The sequence below is a fragment of the Lynx rufus genome, unplaced genomic scaffold (genome assembly GCF_022079265.1).
Source record: "Lynx rufus isolate CCGP_SWC_20201006 ecotype Redwood Valley unplaced genomic scaffold, mLynRuf1.p SCAF_16, whole genome shotgun sequence".
Classification (NCBI taxonomy): domain Eukaryota; kingdom Metazoa; phylum Chordata; class Mammalia; order Carnivora; family Felidae; genus Lynx; species Lynx rufus.
This window is the reverse complement of record NW_025814830.1, coordinates 1,732,462-1,752,739: the sequence shown is the minus strand read 5'-3', so window position 1 is coordinate 1,752,739 and position 20,278 is coordinate 1,732,462. Positions and strand designations below refer to the sequence as shown.

Here is a 20,278-nt window from a genome sequence, read left to right as displayed (position 1 = left end):
ATTTTATTTTTTCCTACATATTGGCTTTACACATTTTTGTTAGGTTCATACCTGGTGGGTTTATTTCATTTTATTTTTTTAAAGCTATTTATTTCATGAGCCTTCTTTCATTTTTCCTTGTATATCAATAGTATATCCTATTAGCTTACTGAATTATTTTTCATACTGATTTTACTTGCATATCTACAGCCAACTCTGTGCACATACTGATGTCCCTGACTCTGATCCCATACTTCAGGGTTCATCTTAGCATTTCCCCCTTGCTTTTCTGTCCCTATCTGTATTTACCAAGTACTGTGGCATCTTATGCCTTTGAAGAGTTTTGCATCTGTTTCTCCATGCTCCCATGCTCTCTGCACACTAACTATACCCTCTCCCTCTGGCCTCATTTGGACCCTGCTCCAACACACCTGCAACCTTCCAACTTTGCCCTGTTTGCCTGCACCTGCAGTGGCAATGCTCCCAGCACTTTAAGATGTAGCACGTGGTAAATATCATCTTTGGGGTTGTTGCAGGGATGGAAGAAGTTAGAAAGGTGGAAAGTGCCCCCTGCTTTCAGGCATCCAAGGTCAGGAGATTCCTGTATTCTTCCAACATGGGAGCATATCGTCGAGACACACATGTGCATGAAGACAGTTTGAATGTAATTACATACACGGGACTGGGAATGTAGGAATATGGGTGAGTGTGTAAATGTGAGCGTGTGCTTGTATTTGATGAGCGTGTGCATGAGTGTGAGTTTGCTATGGAGTGTATGTGAGTGTGTAAATGTGTATGGCTGTGCATTTGAGTGTATGTTGTGCATATGCATGTGTGTTTGCCTCTATGTGTAATGTTTCGGTATTTGTATTTGTGAACTAAGGGTTGCCCACCATTATGGTTCTAGTGTCTGACTTGGATATGGGGAGTATTTGATTGTGTGTTTGTGGGTAGGGAAAACAAAGGATTAATTTGAACTCTTGTTTCTTTCAACGTTTTTTTTTTTTTTTTTTTATTTTTGGGACAGAGAGAGACAGAGCATGAACGGGGAGGGGCAGAGAGAGAGAGGGAGACACAGAATCCGAAACAGGCTCCAGGCTCCGAGCCATCAGCCCAGAGCCCGACGCGGGGCTCGAACTCACGGACCGCGAGATCGTGACCTGGCTGAAGTCGGACGCTTAACCGACTGCGCCACCCAGGCGCCCCTGAACTCTTGTTTCTTAATAATAAAGTTAATCAGAGCTGATGACTGAAAAATCAGCAAAACTACAGGTGTGGAAAGATGTGGTAACCACCCAATGCTATTTAAAAGAGTATTGGGGAACCTGGGTGACTCAGTTGGTTAAGCATCCAACTCTGGATTTGGACTCAGGTCATGATCTCACAGTTCGTGAGATTGAGTTCCATGTCAGGCTCTGTGCCGACAGCCCAGAGCCTGCTTGGGATTCTCTCTCTCTCTTTCTCTCTGCCCCTTCCCTACTTGTGTGCTTGTTCTCTCTCTTTCTCTCTCTCAGGTTAAATTTAAATTTTTAAAAATTAATTTAATTTAAATGAATATTGGCTTAACTGAGAGTTAAAGGAATTATTGAATTTAGCATTTCACCTTCTGATCCTGGTGCTTTTATTTGTGAGGGTCTCAGAAACTTCTCCCTTTTTGTAGATACTGTTCTGTTTAGACTTCCTGTTAACACTAGGGAGATCAATATTGGTAAAGCATATCTTCGTACCAAATTTCCGCATCATGTACAGTTCCAAATATACTGGCACTGAGTTGTGCAAATAATCCAGTGATCCCTGATGTAAATTATTGTTGGCATGTTCTTGATTGTAACTCTGAAAATCCTTTTCAGGTACTTTCATTTCGTTTCTATGTTTATAACTTATATGATAGGTCACCTTAGTGGTCTTAGTGCCCTCCTTCATGCCCGTCACCCAAAACCCATTCCCCCCACACACCCCTTCTCCAGCAACCCTCAGTTTGTTCTTTGTACTTGAGAGTCCCTTATGGTTTGCCTCCCTCTTGGTTTTTATCTTAATTTCCCTTCCTTTCCCCTATGTTTGTCTGTTGAGTTTCTCAAATTCCACATATGAGTGAAATCATATGTTTGTTTTTCTCTGATTTACGTTGCTTGGCATAATACACTCTAGTTCCATCCACATTGTTACAAACGGCAAGATTTCATTCTTCTTGATTGCCGAGTAGTACTCCATTGCATATATATACCACTTCTTTATCCTTCATCAGTCAATGGACATTTGGGCTCTTTCCATAATTTGGCTATTGTCCATAGCGCTGCTCTAAACATTGGGGTGCATGTCCACTTGCCCCACTTTTAATGGATTTTTAAGTGTACAAATACATTGATGACTATATGTGCGATGTTGTACAGATCTCTGGAGCTCTTGCTTAACTACAAGTTTACCCTCATCTTTTTTTCTTTTTCAGAGTTTTCTTGCATATTTTTATTTGTATTTTCAGCTGTAGGGATTTTTTTTTTTGTAATAACATGCTTAGATTCAATAAGGAACTGGTGGTATCTGTTTCAGAAACAAATTAAATTTATAAATTAGCTTAGGGACAATTGATGTTTGATAATATGAAGTTTTTCTATCTAAGAACAATGATGTGATTTTATATTTGTTTATGTCTACTTTCATATGTTTCTGAAATCTTATATGGCTTCTCATATACACTTGATACATTTTTATTGGATTTATTCCCAGGTGTTCTGTTTTTTATTTTATTTTGTTGTATTATTTTATTATTTTAAAATTTTATTTTTCATCCTTTGGTAATTGCACCTCCAATCCCCAAATGTAACTTGCCAATTGTAATTTTTTGTACACATGCAGGCACTTGTTTTGTATAACTTGAAGCCAGGGCATGGGTTCAAACTGATTTATAATATATTATGATTGAATTGCCCCATTCAGTGGGATAATTAACTGCTATCCCCGTCCTACAATAAGAGCTGCTAGGTGTAGGAAAGTCAAGGTGGAAATGCAGTAGAGGTGAAAAGAAAACAGCCTCCTTCCTAACCCTCACTTGCCATAAAACAAACTCCATCTAGATAAATATGAAATTATCTAAGACCTACAATCCATGAGCAGCATTTTTATTTTATTGCTGTTATGTAGAAATTAGGAACCAAAGGACAAGACAATACGGAAAAAGGTTTATTTTGCTTACATAAAATTCTGCACATTTATAGATGAAAGACTACATGATCCCAGTGTAAAATACAAATTGGAAAGTACATAAAATATATGTAAAACGACAGCATCTATCTTAAATATCCTCTCATAAATAGGATAACTTGAAATCTGCAAAATAGAAGAAAATTTAAAATTTGGCATATGAGGGGCGCCTGGGTGGCGCAGTCGGTTAAGCGTCCGACTTCAGCCAGGTCACGATCTCGCGGTCCGTGAGTTCGAGCCCCGCGTCGGGCTCTGGGCTGATGGCTCAGAGCCTGGAGCCCGTTTCCGATTCTGTGTCTCCCTCTCTCTCTGCCCCTCCCCCGTTCATGCTCTGTCTCTCTCTGTCCCAAAAAAAATAAATAAACGTTGGAAAAAAAAAATTAAAATTTGGCATATGAGCCAGCTGTGAGAATAAGCACATACGGTCAATAACACTAATGTATCTTGAACCAGGTTTCATATAAAGTAACTGAAAAGCGAAGGACAAACCGACATGGTGACTTCACCAAACTGAACCGTACAACCATCCCTCCACATAGATGCTCCCCCAGGCCTGTGGCTTCAGTCCTCCAAGACTGGAGGCAGGGGACCCAAGACTTAGCGCCTTTTCGGATCAAAGGGGAGGAGAGAAGTATGTTTACTTGGCGAGACGTTGGCAACAACAGAGGAATTACACCCCGATACCTGTTCTCATCATGAAATAATGCTCGGCCGTCCTAAGACCCTCAAAACACACTGCAGTGCCTAACACGAAATCGGACACGAGCTCGTCAGCTCCGCACTGGGTGTTTGCAGTGCCTTTGCTCCGAGCGCCCCAAGTCTGACACGCGCGGTACCCGCAGTGTGGGCGGTAGCAGGGCCTTGGTCTCACCCCGGGGGCTGCGCGCGCAGCTCTGCGGCAGCGCGGGTGCCTTCCCGAGCGCTGGCGGCCTCGCTCCCGACCCGCGGAGGGGAGGCCCCGTGTCCCTCGCGGGGGGAGCCCCGGGCTTCTCCTGTATCCCCAGCTGGAGCCCGGGGGCCCGGCGGCGGGGCTGGGACGAGCCAGCTCTCTGCAGGGAAGACGTAGGCCGCCTGGTTGGCCATGGTGTAGACGGTCTGCAAGGCCGCGCACAGAGGCGCCCAGAGCCGCCCGAGCCCCGTGCGCTGCTCCCAGGTCAGCGGGGAACGCTCCCGCTGCTCCCACGCCCCGGCCACGTCCTGACGGACGGCCTCGGACAGGGCGCGCACGGCGGTCACCAGCCTCTTCCGAAGTGGGGGCGGCCGGTCTCCCGGGGACCTGCACCTGCTCCGCCGGCCGCGCCCGGCGCCCCGCGCCCCGCGTCTCCTGCGCTGGGCACCCGCGGTCTCCTCGCTCTCGCTGTCCTGGCCCGAGTCCGGCGTCGTCCGTTTCCTCTTTCCCGGAGTCACACTGCGCTCACCTGCTGGAGAGGCCCCTGCGGAGGCAGCACGTGGCCGAGCGCCCCGCCAGCTGGATTCCCGGGGCCCCCACCCCCTCGGGTGAACCCCGCCGGCCTCCTAAGCCTTCCTGCCCCGGCTCTGGGACGAGGCGAGGCCAGGCCCGGCACGGGTCCCCCAGAGCTCCCTGGATTCCAGGGCCTCCTCACCCGATTCAGCCCCTCAACAACCCTCTGTGCCCACGCCCCGCGTGCTTGACCTGCCTTCCTCTCCGCGCTCCTCCGCCCCAAAGCAAGATCCTACCTGCTGCTGGGGGGCAGGTGCTGTCGCCGGAAGTGACTTTCCTCTTGCCGGAGCCCTCCCAACTGGAGCAGCCTTCCGATTCTGTGGACAAGGCCAGAGGTTTTGTGACCGCCTCGGGCCGACACCCTCGCGGCCCTAATCCGTCCTGCACACGCGAGGACCCGGGCTGGCAGCCAAGGCCAGGTCCCCAGCTCTTCCTAGAGCCCAGGATGTGCGAGGGTGCCACCGAGCTCCAGTTCCCTGACCGGGGAGACTGAGCCGCCCCACGTCCTGTGCCCCCTCCCCAGCAAAACCAGCTCTCACCTGATCCGGAAATGCAGCTGTCCCTTTTGGGCTCACTTTCCCTGGGATCCTCCTCCTCTGTCTTGGGCTCTGACCCTGGGGAAAAGAGGCCGTTTGCGCGAGTGGCCTCTCTCGAGGCCCGCAGAACCCTCTAGTCCATCCCAGACCCCGATTTGTGGACGGTTCTCTCAGCAGAGGGTGTTCAGCCAGGGTCCGAGGTGAACCTGAGCAAGTTGGTCCCTGGGGATCAATGCCCCGTTTCTCAAAGCCTCCCTGGAGCTGGGTGATGTTCCCTACCACCGATTTCCGAATACAACCCTGACCCCCACCCCTCCTTCCAGCCCCCACACACAAACCACCCGACTCCTACCTCGCCTTTGGGTGCGGCTCTCTCTCAACGGCGACAGTAACGTCTCCTCTTTCCCTTCCAGTGCTTTCTCCTCCACATCTGAGCCGCTTTCTGGGAACGAGTTCTGGTGGCAGGGCGGCCGGTCAGTGGGGTGTGGCACGGATGAGCTGCGGGGCTCTGAGCCTTCAGTTCCAGAGTCCATCTGGAAGCCCCCGGGGACGGCCTCCACCCCGCACTGCCAGGTCTCCCAAGTGCAGACCGCCCGCTGGCACCTGCCTTTTATAGGCGCCCTCGCAGGGCGTGGCTCGCTCCTATTGGCTGGAAAAATTCCACCTTCCTGCCGCTCGGGAACCTGGGCTCTCGCGAGAGATGGAACGTGGCCACTTGTGCTTCCTGTGGGGGGCCCCACTCAGCCAAGGGGAGCCTTTTGCAGGGGCCTGTGGTGGTGACAAAAAGCGGGACAACAAAGCCAGGGGACAGAGGGACTGGAAGGCTGGGGACCCCTCCCTGTCTTACCTCTGGTCCAACTCCCACCCACGACCAGTTAAGACCCTGCTGGATTCGTGTTCCTTCTTCCCAGGAGTACAGGGATTAGGTAGGTTTATCAGAAAGATTTCTTCCCTATCGTTGGAAACATGTATTGTCAGTATTCTTCTCACTGATAATTTCGTTCTGAGTAAGTCACAGGAAAATCGGACTTAAAAAAAATGTCCACCAGACCCCTCTGATGCAAAGGGCATATTTCTCTCCCGTGTTTCCATTCTTGGCCAAAGAGAGCGGAAACTCTGCCTGGACCTTTAAGGACTGGATGTCACTGTAGGAACATCAACAAGTCAATCTTACCTATAAGTACATCTGACAAATACCACATGTTTATTTAAAAGTGAAACCAGCAATGAACTAAAAATAATTCACGGTGAAGACAGTTCGCCAATATTGATTTATTTCCATTAAAGGTGTTTAAGCCTTTTTAATAGTTTATTTATTGAGAGAGAGAATGCACGTGCAAGTGGGGGGAGGGGCAGAGAGAATCCCAAGCAGGCTCCTCACTCACAGTGCTCAGCACCATGTGGGTCTTCAACCCACCAACCCTGAGATCAAGACCTGAGCTTCACTGTCTGAGCCACTCAAGCGCCCTCATTAAAGGTTTTAATATGGAAATCTCAAGCATTCACACAATTAAAGAAAATAAAGTGAATCTGTTTTTTAAATTTTTTTTTTTTTTTCAACGTTTATTTATTTTTTGGGACAGAGAGAGACAGAGCATGAACGGGGGAGGGGCAGAGAGAGAGGGAGACACAGAACCGGAAACAGGCTCCAGGCTCTGAGCCATCAGCCCAGAGCCCGACGCGGGGCTCGAACTCACGGAGCGCGAGATCGTGACCTGGCTGAAGTCGGACGCTCAACCGACTGCGCCACCCAGGCGCCCCTGTTTTTTAAGGCCACCTCAAAATGTGTCCGTGTTTTGCCATTCTTGTATCATCCACTGAAAACTTCGCGTTTGGAATCGGGGTTCGGTGGGAAATGGAGCTGGAATCTTGAGTGCAAATCGTGGAATTCAGGATTTCTGTAATCAACCAGTGGCGAGCCATAAAATTCATCTCTAATAAATAACTACTCAAGGATATAAAGATGAAAAGACTCCCAGTCTATTACAACACAAATTTATTTTTTACTTAATTTTTTTTATTTTGAAGATTTTATTTTTAAGTAATCTCTGCACCCAACCTGGGGCTTGAACTCACAATTCGGAGTACAAGAGTCACATGGTTTACTGATTGAGCCAACCAGGCTCCCCTATTTTTTAATTTCTTAACATCGTCTAATATCCAGTTCATATTCACATTCTCTGAAATTACTCAAACAAATCTTTTAATTTTTTTTTTTGAACCAGGATCTAAATAAAGTTCCTACATTACTAATACTTATTATATCACTAAAACTAGTACATTTTGTCTGAAAATATAATTTAAGACCAGTTACAAAATGGAAGCACATACTTCCAAGTCCCATCATTCAGAGAGAAATATATCCAGGAACTATAAAAAGTAATGTCTACCCATTAAAAGGAAAGAAAGACAATCCACAGTGAATTGAAAAAGGAATTAAAAAAAACAAACAAACAGCTCATGCGTTAGTAAGCCTGTGATGAACATGATATTATGTTACATACAGCATTGCTGACAATAAAACAAATGGAAATATACAACATCACCAGCTCACATGCATAAAATTCAGATATTACCCTGTGTACCAAGGATGTGGGGAATTGAAGACTCTCCTCCAGGGTTAGTGTGGGTTGTGATTGGCTTAACCCCTTCAGGGGACAATATGGCCACTAAATATGAAGATGCCTGAAAACCATGATGCAGAAATTTGGTTCCTCACTTTCTGTTCATAACAACAGGGAATTCATAGCAAACAAGAACATGGGCCAAGTATGTTCGTGGCAGCATTGCCAGTGGAAGGAAAATATTAGAAACAACATAAATCCCCTTGAATAGGATCAGAGATTAAAACCAAAGGTCCAGTCCAAGTAAATGGCAAACTGTGCTGAAACGGGATGAACTACAGGTATATGTGTGAGAGGGAGATTCTTCAGAAACAATTGAGAGAAAAGTCATGATACAGAATTGAACAGTATATGGATGTGTATACATATCTTGCACTTGCAGAAAGCAATATATAATTTAAAAAGTATGTACATGTATGTTAAAATATCTTAAATGCTTGGAAATGACACTCATCAAATTATAGTTGATGATATCAGATGTGTGGCAAAATAAAAAACAAATAAAAATGAAATAAAAATGCAGAGGAAAATAAACAGGAAATAATCCCTTTATATCTTCAGAGGGGGCTGGTGATTAATCAAAGTGGATTGTCTCCAGCTGGTGCGGTGAGCTCCAAAGCTTGAGCAGGGCCTCCTCGGGCAGTAAAAAGGCCAGCTGGAGGCGGAGGCTTCTGGTCCGCCTCATCCTTTCTCAATCATCCTGGACATATTCACTATGTCCCATGGAGTTTGCTCGGCATCCAAAATTTGAGCTGCAAGGACAGCTGAGCCATTATCATCCTCCTCAGACCTTTTGATCTTTTGTCCTTGGTTCCCGATTTAAAATGGGTTGTGAATTAGAATTTAAATAAAAACTTAAATAAAAAAAATTTTTTAATACAATAAAATGAGTTGCAGATATGACTATTGATTGTATCATGAAGTTCCAGACACTTAAGAGGTTACATGTCTGTGTGCCCTCCAGAAAAAACAATTCCCAAATCAAAACGCTTGTCATGATAGTAACCTTTGAAAACTGCCTGTGATTGATGCTGTCTCACTGACCACTGTCCTCTTCGACCCACAGATAATGTGCAAGAACTGTTATCAGGCCTGTGGACACATGGCGAGGACCAGGAGGTGTCCCCTGAAGGGCTGGGGCCCTTGTCTCCCAGCCCTCGGCCTCCAGGGAGGAGAAGAACCTGGAAGCCAGGAAGCCTCAGCAACTCCAGACCCCGGGCCTCTTGGCAAGACTGACAGAAGCAAAAAAGGCAAAGGTGAGGAATCTGGGTGGTTGAAGCCATTCTTAGAACTGGAATCCGAGGACGCTGGAATCCGATGTCTTTTTCTTTGCACAGCCATCTCCAAGCTCAGACAGAGATTCAATAGAAATAGACAAAGAGCTCAATAGTTTTCAGGGTTCCTCACTCAGGAACGCAAAATGATAAATAATAATAATATATGTATAGAATATAATCATACATAAAAATTTACCCATTGTATACGTAAATATATATTTTATGTTATATAAATATATGAAATATATATATATAACATATTTTTAAGGATTTTACTTTCACGTAATCTCTGCACCCAATGTGGGGCTCAAACTCATAACCCTGAGATCAAGAGTTTTATGCTCCACTGACTAAGGCAGCCAGGTCCCCCTATAACACATATATTTTAAATTGTATAATATATGTAAATATATATGATATATATATCTCATATGTTATATATAACAGATATATGTTTAATATATAATGTTTAAATTTTTATATATTATTATATTGCATATTATATTTTAAATGTTGTATATAAAATATATAAAAATATAAAATAAAATTATAAAATTTAAGGAATATGTATGCTGAAATTTCTAGTTTTGTAGTTTATTTTTATTTATTTTGAGATAGAGAGAGAGAGAGAGAGAGAGACTAAGTGGGGGAGGGGCAGAGAGAGAGGGAGACAGAATCCCAAGCAGGACCTGTGCTGCCAGCGCAGAGCCTGATTTGGGGCTGGAACTCACCAACTGTGAGATCACGACCTGAGTCTAAATCAAGAGTCGGATGCTCAACCAAGTGAGCGACCCAGGCGCCCCTTGAGGTCGGATACCTCTGTATATGTGAAATGACCATTTGCATTTCTTTTACTGTGAAATGTTTCCATAGGTCCTAGGTCTCTTTTTCCTTTTTTGAGATGTCTTTTTACTCTTCATTGAGGGTAAAACATATTTTATTTGACTGGTGTTTTTCTACAACATCCTACCAGGCTGACGCCTACCCACATATCCAGGAATAGATCTGACCTGTCAGGAAACCTGAGATGACATCCGCCCATGTGGATCCATCCAGCCTTCCATCTGAAGACTTGATTTGAAGGGGCACCTGGGTGGCTCAGTCGGTTGAGCATCTGACTCTTGATTTCAGCTCAGGTCATGATCTCGTCGTTTTGTGAGTTCAAGCCCATGTCGGGCTCTGTGCTGACAGTACAGAGCCTGCCTGGGATTCTCCCTCTCTTTCTCCCCTCCCCCACTTGCATTCTCTCTGTCTCTCTCAAACTTAAAAAAATAAAAAAAGACTTGAACTGAATTCTCTCTTAGCTCATGAACCAGCCTTAGGATGGGAGGTGGACTTATTGATGCACCCCATGCTGCACCCAAGCACTTTGGCCAGGACCCCAATTTCACTGCCATGCTCCAGTCACAGTGTGCACAAGGTTTGCAGTGCCCAGCAGGAATGGTCCAAGTAAGAAAAATAGAGGGGCTCCTGGGTGGCTCAATCAGCTAAGCATTGGACTCTTGATTTCAGCTCAGGTCATTATCCCGGGGTGATGAGATCAAGCCCCACACTGAGCTCCATGCTGAGCATGGAGCCTGCTTAAGATCCTCTTCTCCCTATCTCTCCTTCTGCCCCTACCCCATTTGCATGTGCTCTCTCTCTCAAAAAAAAAAAATGAAAAAGAAAGGAAAAATAGAAGCAAAACTATTGGCATCCTCCCACAATATGGAAGGGATTCTAATATGTTAAGCAAGCATCATGAAGACAATGAGTGTTTTTCCCTCCCAGTTTTATTGAGATACAGTTGACATGTAACATTGTGCAAGTTTAAGATATACAACGTGACAATTTGATACACATATATATTGCAAAATGAATACCACAACAGGGGTAGTTAAGACCTTTATCTCGTTACGTCATTCTTTTTTTGGTGTATTGGGAATGTTTAAAATCTATTCTCTTAGCAACTTCCAAGTATATAACACAGTATTGTTAGCTATAGTCACCACGCTGTACATTAGAACCCCAGAAACTTATCATCTTATAACTGGAAGCTTGTACCCTTTGACTACCATCTCCCCATCTCCCCCGGCGCCCATCCCTGTCAATGACCATTCTAGTGTCTAGGAGTTTGGTTTTATTTATATTCCACATACAAACAATATCATATATGTCATATATGCATCTTTGTCTATCTGACTTATCTTGCTTAGCAGAATGCCCTCGAGAGCCATCTGTGTTGTTGCGAATGGTAGGATTTCCTTCTTTTGTGTTGCTGGATAATGTTCCATTGTATATGGATACACCACATTTTCTTTATCCATTGAAGTGAATTTCAGTAAAGTGGAAGCCTCCCCTTACTTCCTCACCTTAGACATTTAGGGTGCTCCTCCCAAATCTCCCTCATTTTAACATGGCCAACTGGCATCCTCACACTTTAAAGAAAAACCTACCTTCTACAAATTCATGCCAGTTTATCCCAGATGGCATGTATTTGGGTTTTTATCCTTTTTTAAAATTTTTAATTGAAGTAGAGTTGACACATAATATCATATTAGTTTCAGGTGTACAACGCAGTGATTTGACAACTATGTACATTCTGATATGCTCACCATGATAAGTATGGTCACCGTCTGTCGCCTCACACAGTTGTTACTGTATTATTGACTATATTCCCTATGCTGTAACTCTCCATCCTCATGGATTATTTATTTTATCACTGAAAGTGTGTGCCTCTTAGTCCCCTTCATTTCTTTCATCTATCCCTCTACACCCTCCCCACTGGCAACCCACCAGTTCATTCTCTGTGTTTGTGAGTATGTGTCTCTTTTGTTGTTGTTGTTCATTCATCCATTTCTTTTGATTTTTAGATTCCACAAATGAGTGAAATCATATGGTATTTGTCCTTCTCTCTCTGACTTATTTCATGGAACATAATAAACTCTAGGTCTATTCATGGTGTCACAAATGACATGATTTCATTCTTGTTCATGGTTGAGTAATATTCCATCATGTATATATATCCCATTTTTATCTATTGATGGACACCCAGAATGCTTCCGTACCTTAGCTATTGTAAATAATGCTGTAAACAGCGGCATTGTGTGTATCTTTTCAAATTAGTGTTTTAATTTTCCTCGGGCATATACTCAAAAGTAGAATGACTGGGTTGTATTATATTTCTGATTTTAATACTTTGTGGAAATCTCCATACTGTTTACTAGTGGCCACTAAAGTGGCTGCACTAACTGACATTTCTACCAATAATGCACAAGGGCTCCCTTTTCTCTATATCCTTGCCAACACTTGTTATTGCTTATATCTTTGATACTAGCCACTCTAACTGGTGTGAGATGATATCTCATTGTGGTTTTGATTTGCATTTCCCTGACGATTAGTGATATGAAACATCTTTTCATGTGTCTGTTGGCCATGTGAGTGTCTTTTTTGGAAACATGTCGATTCAGGTCCTATGTCCATTTTTTTTTTTAACCTTTATTTTTTTGAGACAGAGAGAGACAGAGCATGAACAGGGGAAGGAGACACAGAATCTGAAACAGGCTCCAGGCTCTGAGCTGTCGGCACAGAGCCCGACGCGGGGCTCGAACTCACAGTCTGTGAGTTTGTTGACCTGAGCCGAAGTCGGACACTCAACCGACTGAGCCACCCAGGCGCCCCCCATGTCCATTTTTAAAAAAAGTTTTCTTGGGGCGCCTGGGTGGCGCAGTTGGTTAAGCGTCCGACTTCAGCCAGGTCACGATCTCGCGGTCCGTGAGTTCGAGCCCCGCGTCGGGCTCTGGGCTGATGGCTCAGAGCCTGGAGCCTGTTTCCAATTCTGTGTCTCCCTCTCTCTCTGCCCTTCCCCCGTTCATGCTCTGTCTCTCTCTGTCCCAAAAATAAATAAATGTTGAAAAAAAAATTTTTTTTTAAGTTTTCTTATGTTTATTTATTTTTGAGAGAGAGAGAGACAGAGTGAGAGTAGGGGAGGGGGAGAGAGAGGGAGACACAGAATCTGAAGTAGGCTCCAGGCTCTGAGCTGTCAGCACAGAGCCTGATGTGGGGCTTGAATTCACACACTCTGAGATCATGACCTGAGCTAAAGTCAAACACTTAACCAACTGAGCCACCCAGATGCCACTCCTCTGTTCATTTTTAAATCAGATTATTATTATTTTTTGGTTGAGCTGTGTGAGCTCCTTTTATATTTTGAACATTACCCCCTTACCCCTTATTAGATATATCATTTGCAAATAGCTTCTCCCATTCAGTAGGTTGCCTGATGTGTTTTTTAAAATTGCCACCCACTCACTTTTTTCATCAGTGACAACAGGTTTTTGTGCTCTCCTTTGTCCCAACCCAGGTCCCTTTGTCCATTTCTATGTTAAATGCCTTAAATGTGCTAATATCCCTCCATGTCATCATATTTTAAAGATTACTGTCTCCCTAAGGTTTAAACTACAAATTTTATAACTTAGTCCCAAATGTTCCTAACTGAACCTGAATTTGCACTCCACCATCACCCCATCCTACTTCATTATTACTTGAGAACATTCTTTTCTTCACTTTCTTGAATGGCCGTCTCACATGTTAACTTCTCTTGCAACGTTTCCAACAATTCCAAGCGTAGTTAATTTCTGGATATATTTAGTATGTCAAATTAAAAATTACAACACTCAAATACTCCCTCACAATCTCTAGATTGTTTCAGGAACATTTTTTAATTGCACAGATTCCAAACTATTTCACTGGAAGTGTGAACGAAATTTCAGTTACATAAGTATTTTCATAATAATTGCATTAATATTTCATTTACATTTGCTATTGCCACTGATTGTTTTTTATTGGGACAGATGCTCATTCTGGCTTGCTGACCACTCTCCTGGGGTGTGATTGTTGCGTCATTATGCTGGCCGCTCGGGGAATGAATGAAGTAACAACTGTACACTGTGCAAAAACGTACAATTTACGGGTTTGTTATCACTTTCGTGGATGTTGTGTTCCTCAGCCAGGGAAGGTAGAACCTGGACACACAGGAGTTACCGTTCATGAGAACAAAGGGGCAGGCAGTTGGGAAACATCCACTGATCAAGGCAGAGACGTTCACCAGCAACCAGCTGGGATTATTGAAAACAGCCATAAAGACTTGGCAGATGGAGGAGAGGGAGTAGAAACACACAAAGGTGCTCATGAGGACGAGGATGCTCTGAGTGGCTCTGGACTCAGGAGAGGATCTGGGGGAGACATTAGTGCTGTGAATGTGCTGGACCCTCTGCCTGTGCCTGTGCAGGATGAAGACCATGTGGCCACTGGCCCAGACAATGATCCCCAAACATAACACATCAGGGAATGATAACAACGCTGCATGTAGCAATTGTGTGATTTTGTTATTAGTTGTCCCCGAACAGTATTGCAAATCCTTTCTCATTGAGATGCTCACATTGTTCCGTTTGCCAGTCACATGGATAAGGCAAATGATATTTACCAGCATGTAGACGGTCCAGCACAGGAATATAGAGAAGTCAATGTACTTGAGAGCTTTCCTTTTAAGTTTTGTCCCCCTGGCGTTCTGGGGGCTGATTGTGATGGCCTGGAAGGCACTCAAGAGGCAGGTGCTGCCTATGGACACACCCCTGCCTATTCTGTGAAGATAGAAAAGAAGTTTGCATCCAAAATCACCTGGAAAATTGTTCCACCCGAAAGCTGCCATCATCTGGGGGACTCCTTTACAGAGGAGGGATAAGGAGTTGGCTGCAACCAGGTGTTTGACAATGAAATCTGTGGGTCTCAACCTGCACCCAGTGAAAGAGAGGAAGATATAATAGTAAAGAAGAGAGAAATTCCCCAAGATTCCGACCACAGTTTGGGTTAAGAAGATCACGCCTATGACCAAATCCCTGGAGGCCATTCTGCCGGTTTCCAGTCACTGAGATTTATCTTCAGAACCAGAGGATCCTGCATGGGAATATGAGGTGTGGGCATCATGCGTCTTGTCAACTAAAATCCAATATTCTCCACTTATCATTAGTTTCTCCTTCGAAATGGTGTTGAGAAAACCAGATATCCATATGTAAAAGGGTGAAATTGGACCCCTATCTTTGACCATACACAACAAATCAACTCAAACTGGATGAAAGACTTAAACATAAGATGTGAAACTGTAAAACCCCTTCAGGAAAACATAGGGGAAAATCTTCTTGGCATTGGTCTTGGCAATGATTTTCTGGATCTGATATCAACAGCAGAGACAGCAAAACCAAAAAAAACACAAGTGGGATTATATAAAACTAAAAAGCTTCTGCAGAGCAAAGGAAATAATCACTAAAGTGAAAAGGCAGTCTATGGAATGGGACAAAATACTTGCAAAGCATTCATCTGACAAGGGTTTAATATACGAAACATAAGAATCTCCAACAACTCAATAGAAGAAACCACCAAATAACTCAATTAAGAAATGGGCAACTTTAGGAATAGACATTTCTCCAAAGAACATATGAATGATCAAGTATATGAAAAGGTGGTCGACTCTACTAATCATCAGGGAAATGCAGATCAAATCCACAATGAGATGTTATCTCACATCTGTTAGAATGACTAGTATCTTCCAAGCCCCAAAGATAACAAGTGTTGGTAAGGATGTGGAAAAATTGGAGTCCTTATACACTACTGGTAGAAATGTAGAATATTGCAGCCACCATGGAAAAGTATAGAAGTTCCTCAAAAAAAATGTGATAGAACTATCTCATCATCCAGAAATCCCACTTCTTGGTATATATCCAAAAGAATTGAAACCAAGGTCTCAAAGAGGTGTCTGCATGCCCACATTCATTACAGCATCATTCACAATAGCCAAGTTATGGAAGCAATTGAAATGCCCATTGACTATGAATGGATGAGGAAAGTGGAGTATATACATACAATGAGATATTATCTAAGCTTCCAAAAGAAGGAACTCCTACTTGGATGAACATAGAAGACGTTATGCTAAGTGAAATAGGCGAATCACAGAAGGAAAAATACGGTATGGTTTCACCTACATGCGGAATCTAAAATAGTCAAACCCATAGAAGCAGAGCATAGAACAGTGGTTGCCAGGGACTGGAGGGAGGGGGAATGGGGAATTGTTGTTCAATGTGTGTCAAGTTTCAGTTATACAAGATGAGTGAGTTGTAGAGATCTGTTGTACAATATGGTGACTATAGTTAGTAGTACAGTATTGTGCACTTTCAATTATGAAAAGAGCCTATACTTTAAGTGAAGTGCTCTGACCAAACACACATACACACACATACAGGAACACAAGGAATGTTTTGGAAGTGCTGGATATTTTAGTACCTTGATTGTGGTGATGGTATCACATAGATAAGCAGATTTCCAAACTCATCAAAGTATATACATTAAATATGTGCGATTTTTGGCATGTCAATTGTATATCAATAAAGTTTAACAAGAGAAATATTAATTTTTATTTATTTTTTTTTAATTTTTTTTCAACGTTTTTTTATTTATTTTTTTGGGGACAGAGAGAGACAGAGCATGAACGGGGGAGGGGCAGAGAGAGAGGGAGACACAGAATCGGAAACAGGCTCCAGGCTCTGAGCCATCAGCCCAGAGCCCGACGCGGGGCTCGAACTCCCGGACCGCGAGATCGTGACCTGGCTGAAGTCGGACGCTTAACCGACTGCGCCACCCAGGCGCCCCGAGAAATATTAATTTTTAAAGAGATTTTCAAGAGTTGAGTATATAACCTTTTTTTAAAAATTGTTTAATCAGTTTTGAGAGAGAGTGAGCATTGGGATATCCAAAGCAGGCTCCGTGCTGACAGCAGCAAACCCGTTGTAGGGCTTACATTCAAAAACCATGAGATCACAACCTGAGCTGAAGTCAGATGTGCAACTGACTCAGCCACCCAGGTGCCCCAAGAGTTTAAAGCAAATAACAATGTATGAGCCATTGCTATGAGGTTCATACATGTTGTAACTTACTTTTTAAACAGAACTCTGAGTCATCACTACTATCCCTTTCATTTTAAAGACAAGGAGAATACAGACAGGATAGGTGATTTGTCTAAATTCATACCATACTTGGGGCAAAGTGTGGACTTGAATCTGGCTGAGTTGTTTGCAGAGACAGTGCATCTAATGGCTATACTATGCTAAGTAAGCTAGACAGCTGTGTTCTTTGAAAAACCTATATATAGAGTTTTGGTTTCAGCTTTGCCTTTTTATTTTAGCTTGATAGTATGTTACTTTATAATTTTTGTTATAATAACTTTCACGATGTGTAAAGATTTGTTCTGTAGACCAATATCAAAATGAATAAAGCTTTAGAGATTTAATAAAATGTAGATGCACTGATTGCAGATTCGTGTTATGGGAACCTGTCCCATGACAAATTGAATTGAATGAATGCAAGCAAGAATGACTCAAGAGTAGGATGGAAACAGAAAGAAAAAAAACCTTTGGGGCATTTTCCTTTATGTCAAGAACAAAAGTATAAGGAAACCTATCATAATCTCATGTCTTGCCCTGAAGTATGGGATGTTGAATTCTAATATGGGATAAAATAGAGTAAGGTAAAAACTGAAGTATTAGTAATTTTAGATCATATGCTTAGTTATTAATACCAGGTTAGGAACTATTAACCATGTGGTAACTTCTCTGAAATATATTAAAATATGACATATGCCAATTGTAAACTCTAATACAGGACCGTTGCATGCTTTACAAATTGATGTTATAGAATTTACAACTGATACCAGAGAAAACACCATAGGATACACGTGAGCCTAACAGCTACTCTTTGAAACACATTATTACAGAACTGTCTTTTCCTTAAATGCCATTTTCAATAGCTTCCAGAAGAAAACAGTCTCACTGTAATCCACAGACCATGATATTTTCATCAGAGATACTACTGTCTCCATTAAGCACATCATACTCAGAGTTAGAGAAAACATTTCTATTCTGGCAGTTGTCACTGGGATATCCTGTTTGTTCACAAGATTGCATGATTCGTACAGATTTATTTATCCTAGTCCTTATTATAAACATGGATTACAGGCACACCTCTAGTAATGCAACAAAGTTGGTGTTTGATTCCTGTAAGGTAGGCTGAAAGCAATTGCTTTCAGAACTACAGGCCAGGGGAAAAAATGGGGCACCTGGGTGGCTCAGTTGGTTAAGGGTCCAACTTCTGTGCTCAGGTCATGATCTCACAGTTTGTGGGTTCGAGCCCCACGTCGAGCTCTGTGCTGACAGCTAAGGGTCTGGAGCCTGTTTCCGATTCTGTTTCTGCCCTTCCCGTGCTCACCCTCTGTCTCTGTCTCTGTCTCTCAAAAATAAATAAACGTTAAAAAAAAAAAAAGAACTCTGGCCCAAATTACCTGAAAAATCAGGATTCCTTTTCACTGGACAAAATACCTACAATCATTGTCATTGTGGATTACACTAAATCACACCAGGAGCCAGCAGGCATTAGGTAAAGTCTAGGACCCCATCTCTCTTTACTAACCCAGCTCATGTTTCTGTGGCTATGACACTGGATCCGTCTCAAACCCAGAATAATCCCCGTTTCATATACGATCACTTACCCACATTTACTTCCCATAGACGTCTATACCTTATAGACTTGCTTCTCAGACTGAAATGGAAAATATTTTCCCAGAAACATCCCTCTGTGTGGATGGTGAGCGCAGTGCAAGGTCATGAGGGCTCGTGCATGTGGGAGGGAGGCAGCCACGAGACCCTGTGATATGGGGCAGTGATCGTGACCTCCCCTCCCTTCAGAATTGCAATTATCATTTCACCTTTAGTGGCCATGACAGCGCCGGCTGGGGATCTGAGAGCATTTATAAAGAACTTGTTTTCTGAAGTTGGTAATTACCGCAACCAATTACCAATTTCCACTTAATCACTACAAAGGGACCATTGAAATGACTGGTACAGGCTGTTTTCCATTCCTGAAGGCAGACAGGTCTCACGTGGAGGGGAGCAAAATGCAGAGGTCTGACAGGTGAGGGACTGGGAACGAGTAGGTGTCTCTCCCTAGATCTGCTTTGCTGACAAGTTCTTCCACCCAAGAGTGATTTCTTCCTAATCTTCAGACCACAGAGGTGAACTACCATTAAATTAGAAGCAAAAAGTTGGTACCAGAAAAAATACCTGAGGGTTTTCAAAAGTTGAAACTCAAAGACAGGCACTCAATGCCAATTAATTTGGGAGTCTAAATTAAGCCTCAGATGGTTCCTTTTCTATGAAATAAATGCTACATATGCAACTCAAGAGCACTGGATGGTTACCACAGTTTTCCATACTTGTTTTTTGATGTATTTTCAGTAATGAGAACTGTTGCTTTTGTAACACATGAAGAAATATAAAATAGGAGTTCAGATTACCCCTTAGTTGTCTCCTACAAATAAATCTACATCTTATCCGGGCCCACTATCTAATGCCTCTCAATTTCCAAGCCTGGGATGAGAGCCATACGGTGGGCAGCCTCTACTGCACATGCATGTGAGCACACGCACACATGCACACACATACAAACACATGCACACACCTCCATATAAATCACATACACAGTCACGTATACTCACATACTTATACACACACATATTCTCTCACCAACTCATGCCCACCCCATGTACAAACTCTCAGCCAGAATCATACACGCCTACTACGACTCACACTCACATGGACTCCCATAGTCCCACCATATCTCAAAAATTACACTCACACACATGTATGTGTATCTAGCCATCATATCCATGTATGCAAGAAGAGAGCAGTACATGCCCCTGTATGAATCCATCTTTTAGACTTCCCACTTGCAACCACCCACAAGGATATCATGATGTGCAATGTATAAAAAATGATGTGAGTATTGCTACTCTAGGTTGAGGCACAAAGTGGAAAAGTTGGAGTGTTGGGGGTCTGATATTGCACGTGTCCTGGATGCCCTCCTTTCTGGCACAGGCAGAGTCTATACGGTAAATAATATATCATGCTGTGGAATTATTTTCTTGGGCCAAGTGGAAATGTGCTGTGCGGATTTGCACTCATTACACTGCTGGGTGTGCCAGGGCTCCTCGTCCACCATGACGCTTTCAGAGTCTTTAATAAAGACCACATGGAGAACTAGCCCATTTTGTCTCCACGTGGATTCTTTCAGGTTGGCGATGTTGGGGGCTGAGTTCTAGGTCTGTGTGGATATGAGGCAAAG

At 43.3% G+C, this 20,278-nt stretch overlaps 3 protein-coding genes across 3 annotated transcripts in view; 1 reads left to right on the top strand and 2 right to left on the bottom strand.

Moving 5' to 3' along the window:
• Positions 1 to 20,278, top strand: part of LOC124510813 (zinc finger protein 160-like) — a 339,108-nt gene that overhangs the window by 218,357 nt on the left and 100,473 nt on the right. The window lies entirely within an intron of this gene.
• Positions 4,045 to 5,708, bottom strand: LOC124510843 (protein FRG2-like-1). Its single transcript, XM_047077522.1, has 4 exons — positions 5,528 to 5,708; positions 5,179 to 5,253; positions 4,876 to 4,956; positions 4,045 to 4,610 (listed from the first exon to the last, which is right to left on the bottom strand). Exons 1-4 carry the CDS (start codon positions 5,706 to 5,708, stop codon positions 4,045 to 4,047), a joined length of 903 nt encoding a protein of 300 aa, XP_046933478.1.
• On the bottom strand, positions 14,022 to 14,963 carry LOC124511631 (vomeronasal type-1 receptor 4-like). The gene has a single exon (XM_047079033.1). The coding sequence runs from the start codon at positions 14,961 to 14,963 to the stop codon at positions 14,022 to 14,024; it is 942 nt and encodes a 313-aa protein (XP_046934989.1).

Bases quoted from the DNA above. Each gene is read 5' to 3' on its own strand.
- LOC124510843 (XM_047077522.1), bottom strand. From the start codon at position 5,708: ATGGACTCTGGAACTGAAGGCTCAGAGCCCCGCAGCTCATCCGTGCCA. The intron at 4,957-5,178 runs GTGAGAGCTGGT...CCTTGTCCACAG, and splicing joins CAGCTGCATTTCCGGATCAG to AATCGGAAGGCTGCTCCAGT. The intron at 4,611-4,875 runs GTAGGATCTTGC...CTGCCTCCGCAG, and splicing joins CACCTGCCCCCCAGCAGCAG to GGGCCTCTCCAGCAGGTGAG.
- LOC124511631 (XM_047079033.1), bottom strand. From the start codon at position 14,963: ATGGCCTCCAGGGATTTGGTCATAGGCGTGATCTTCTTAACCCAAACT.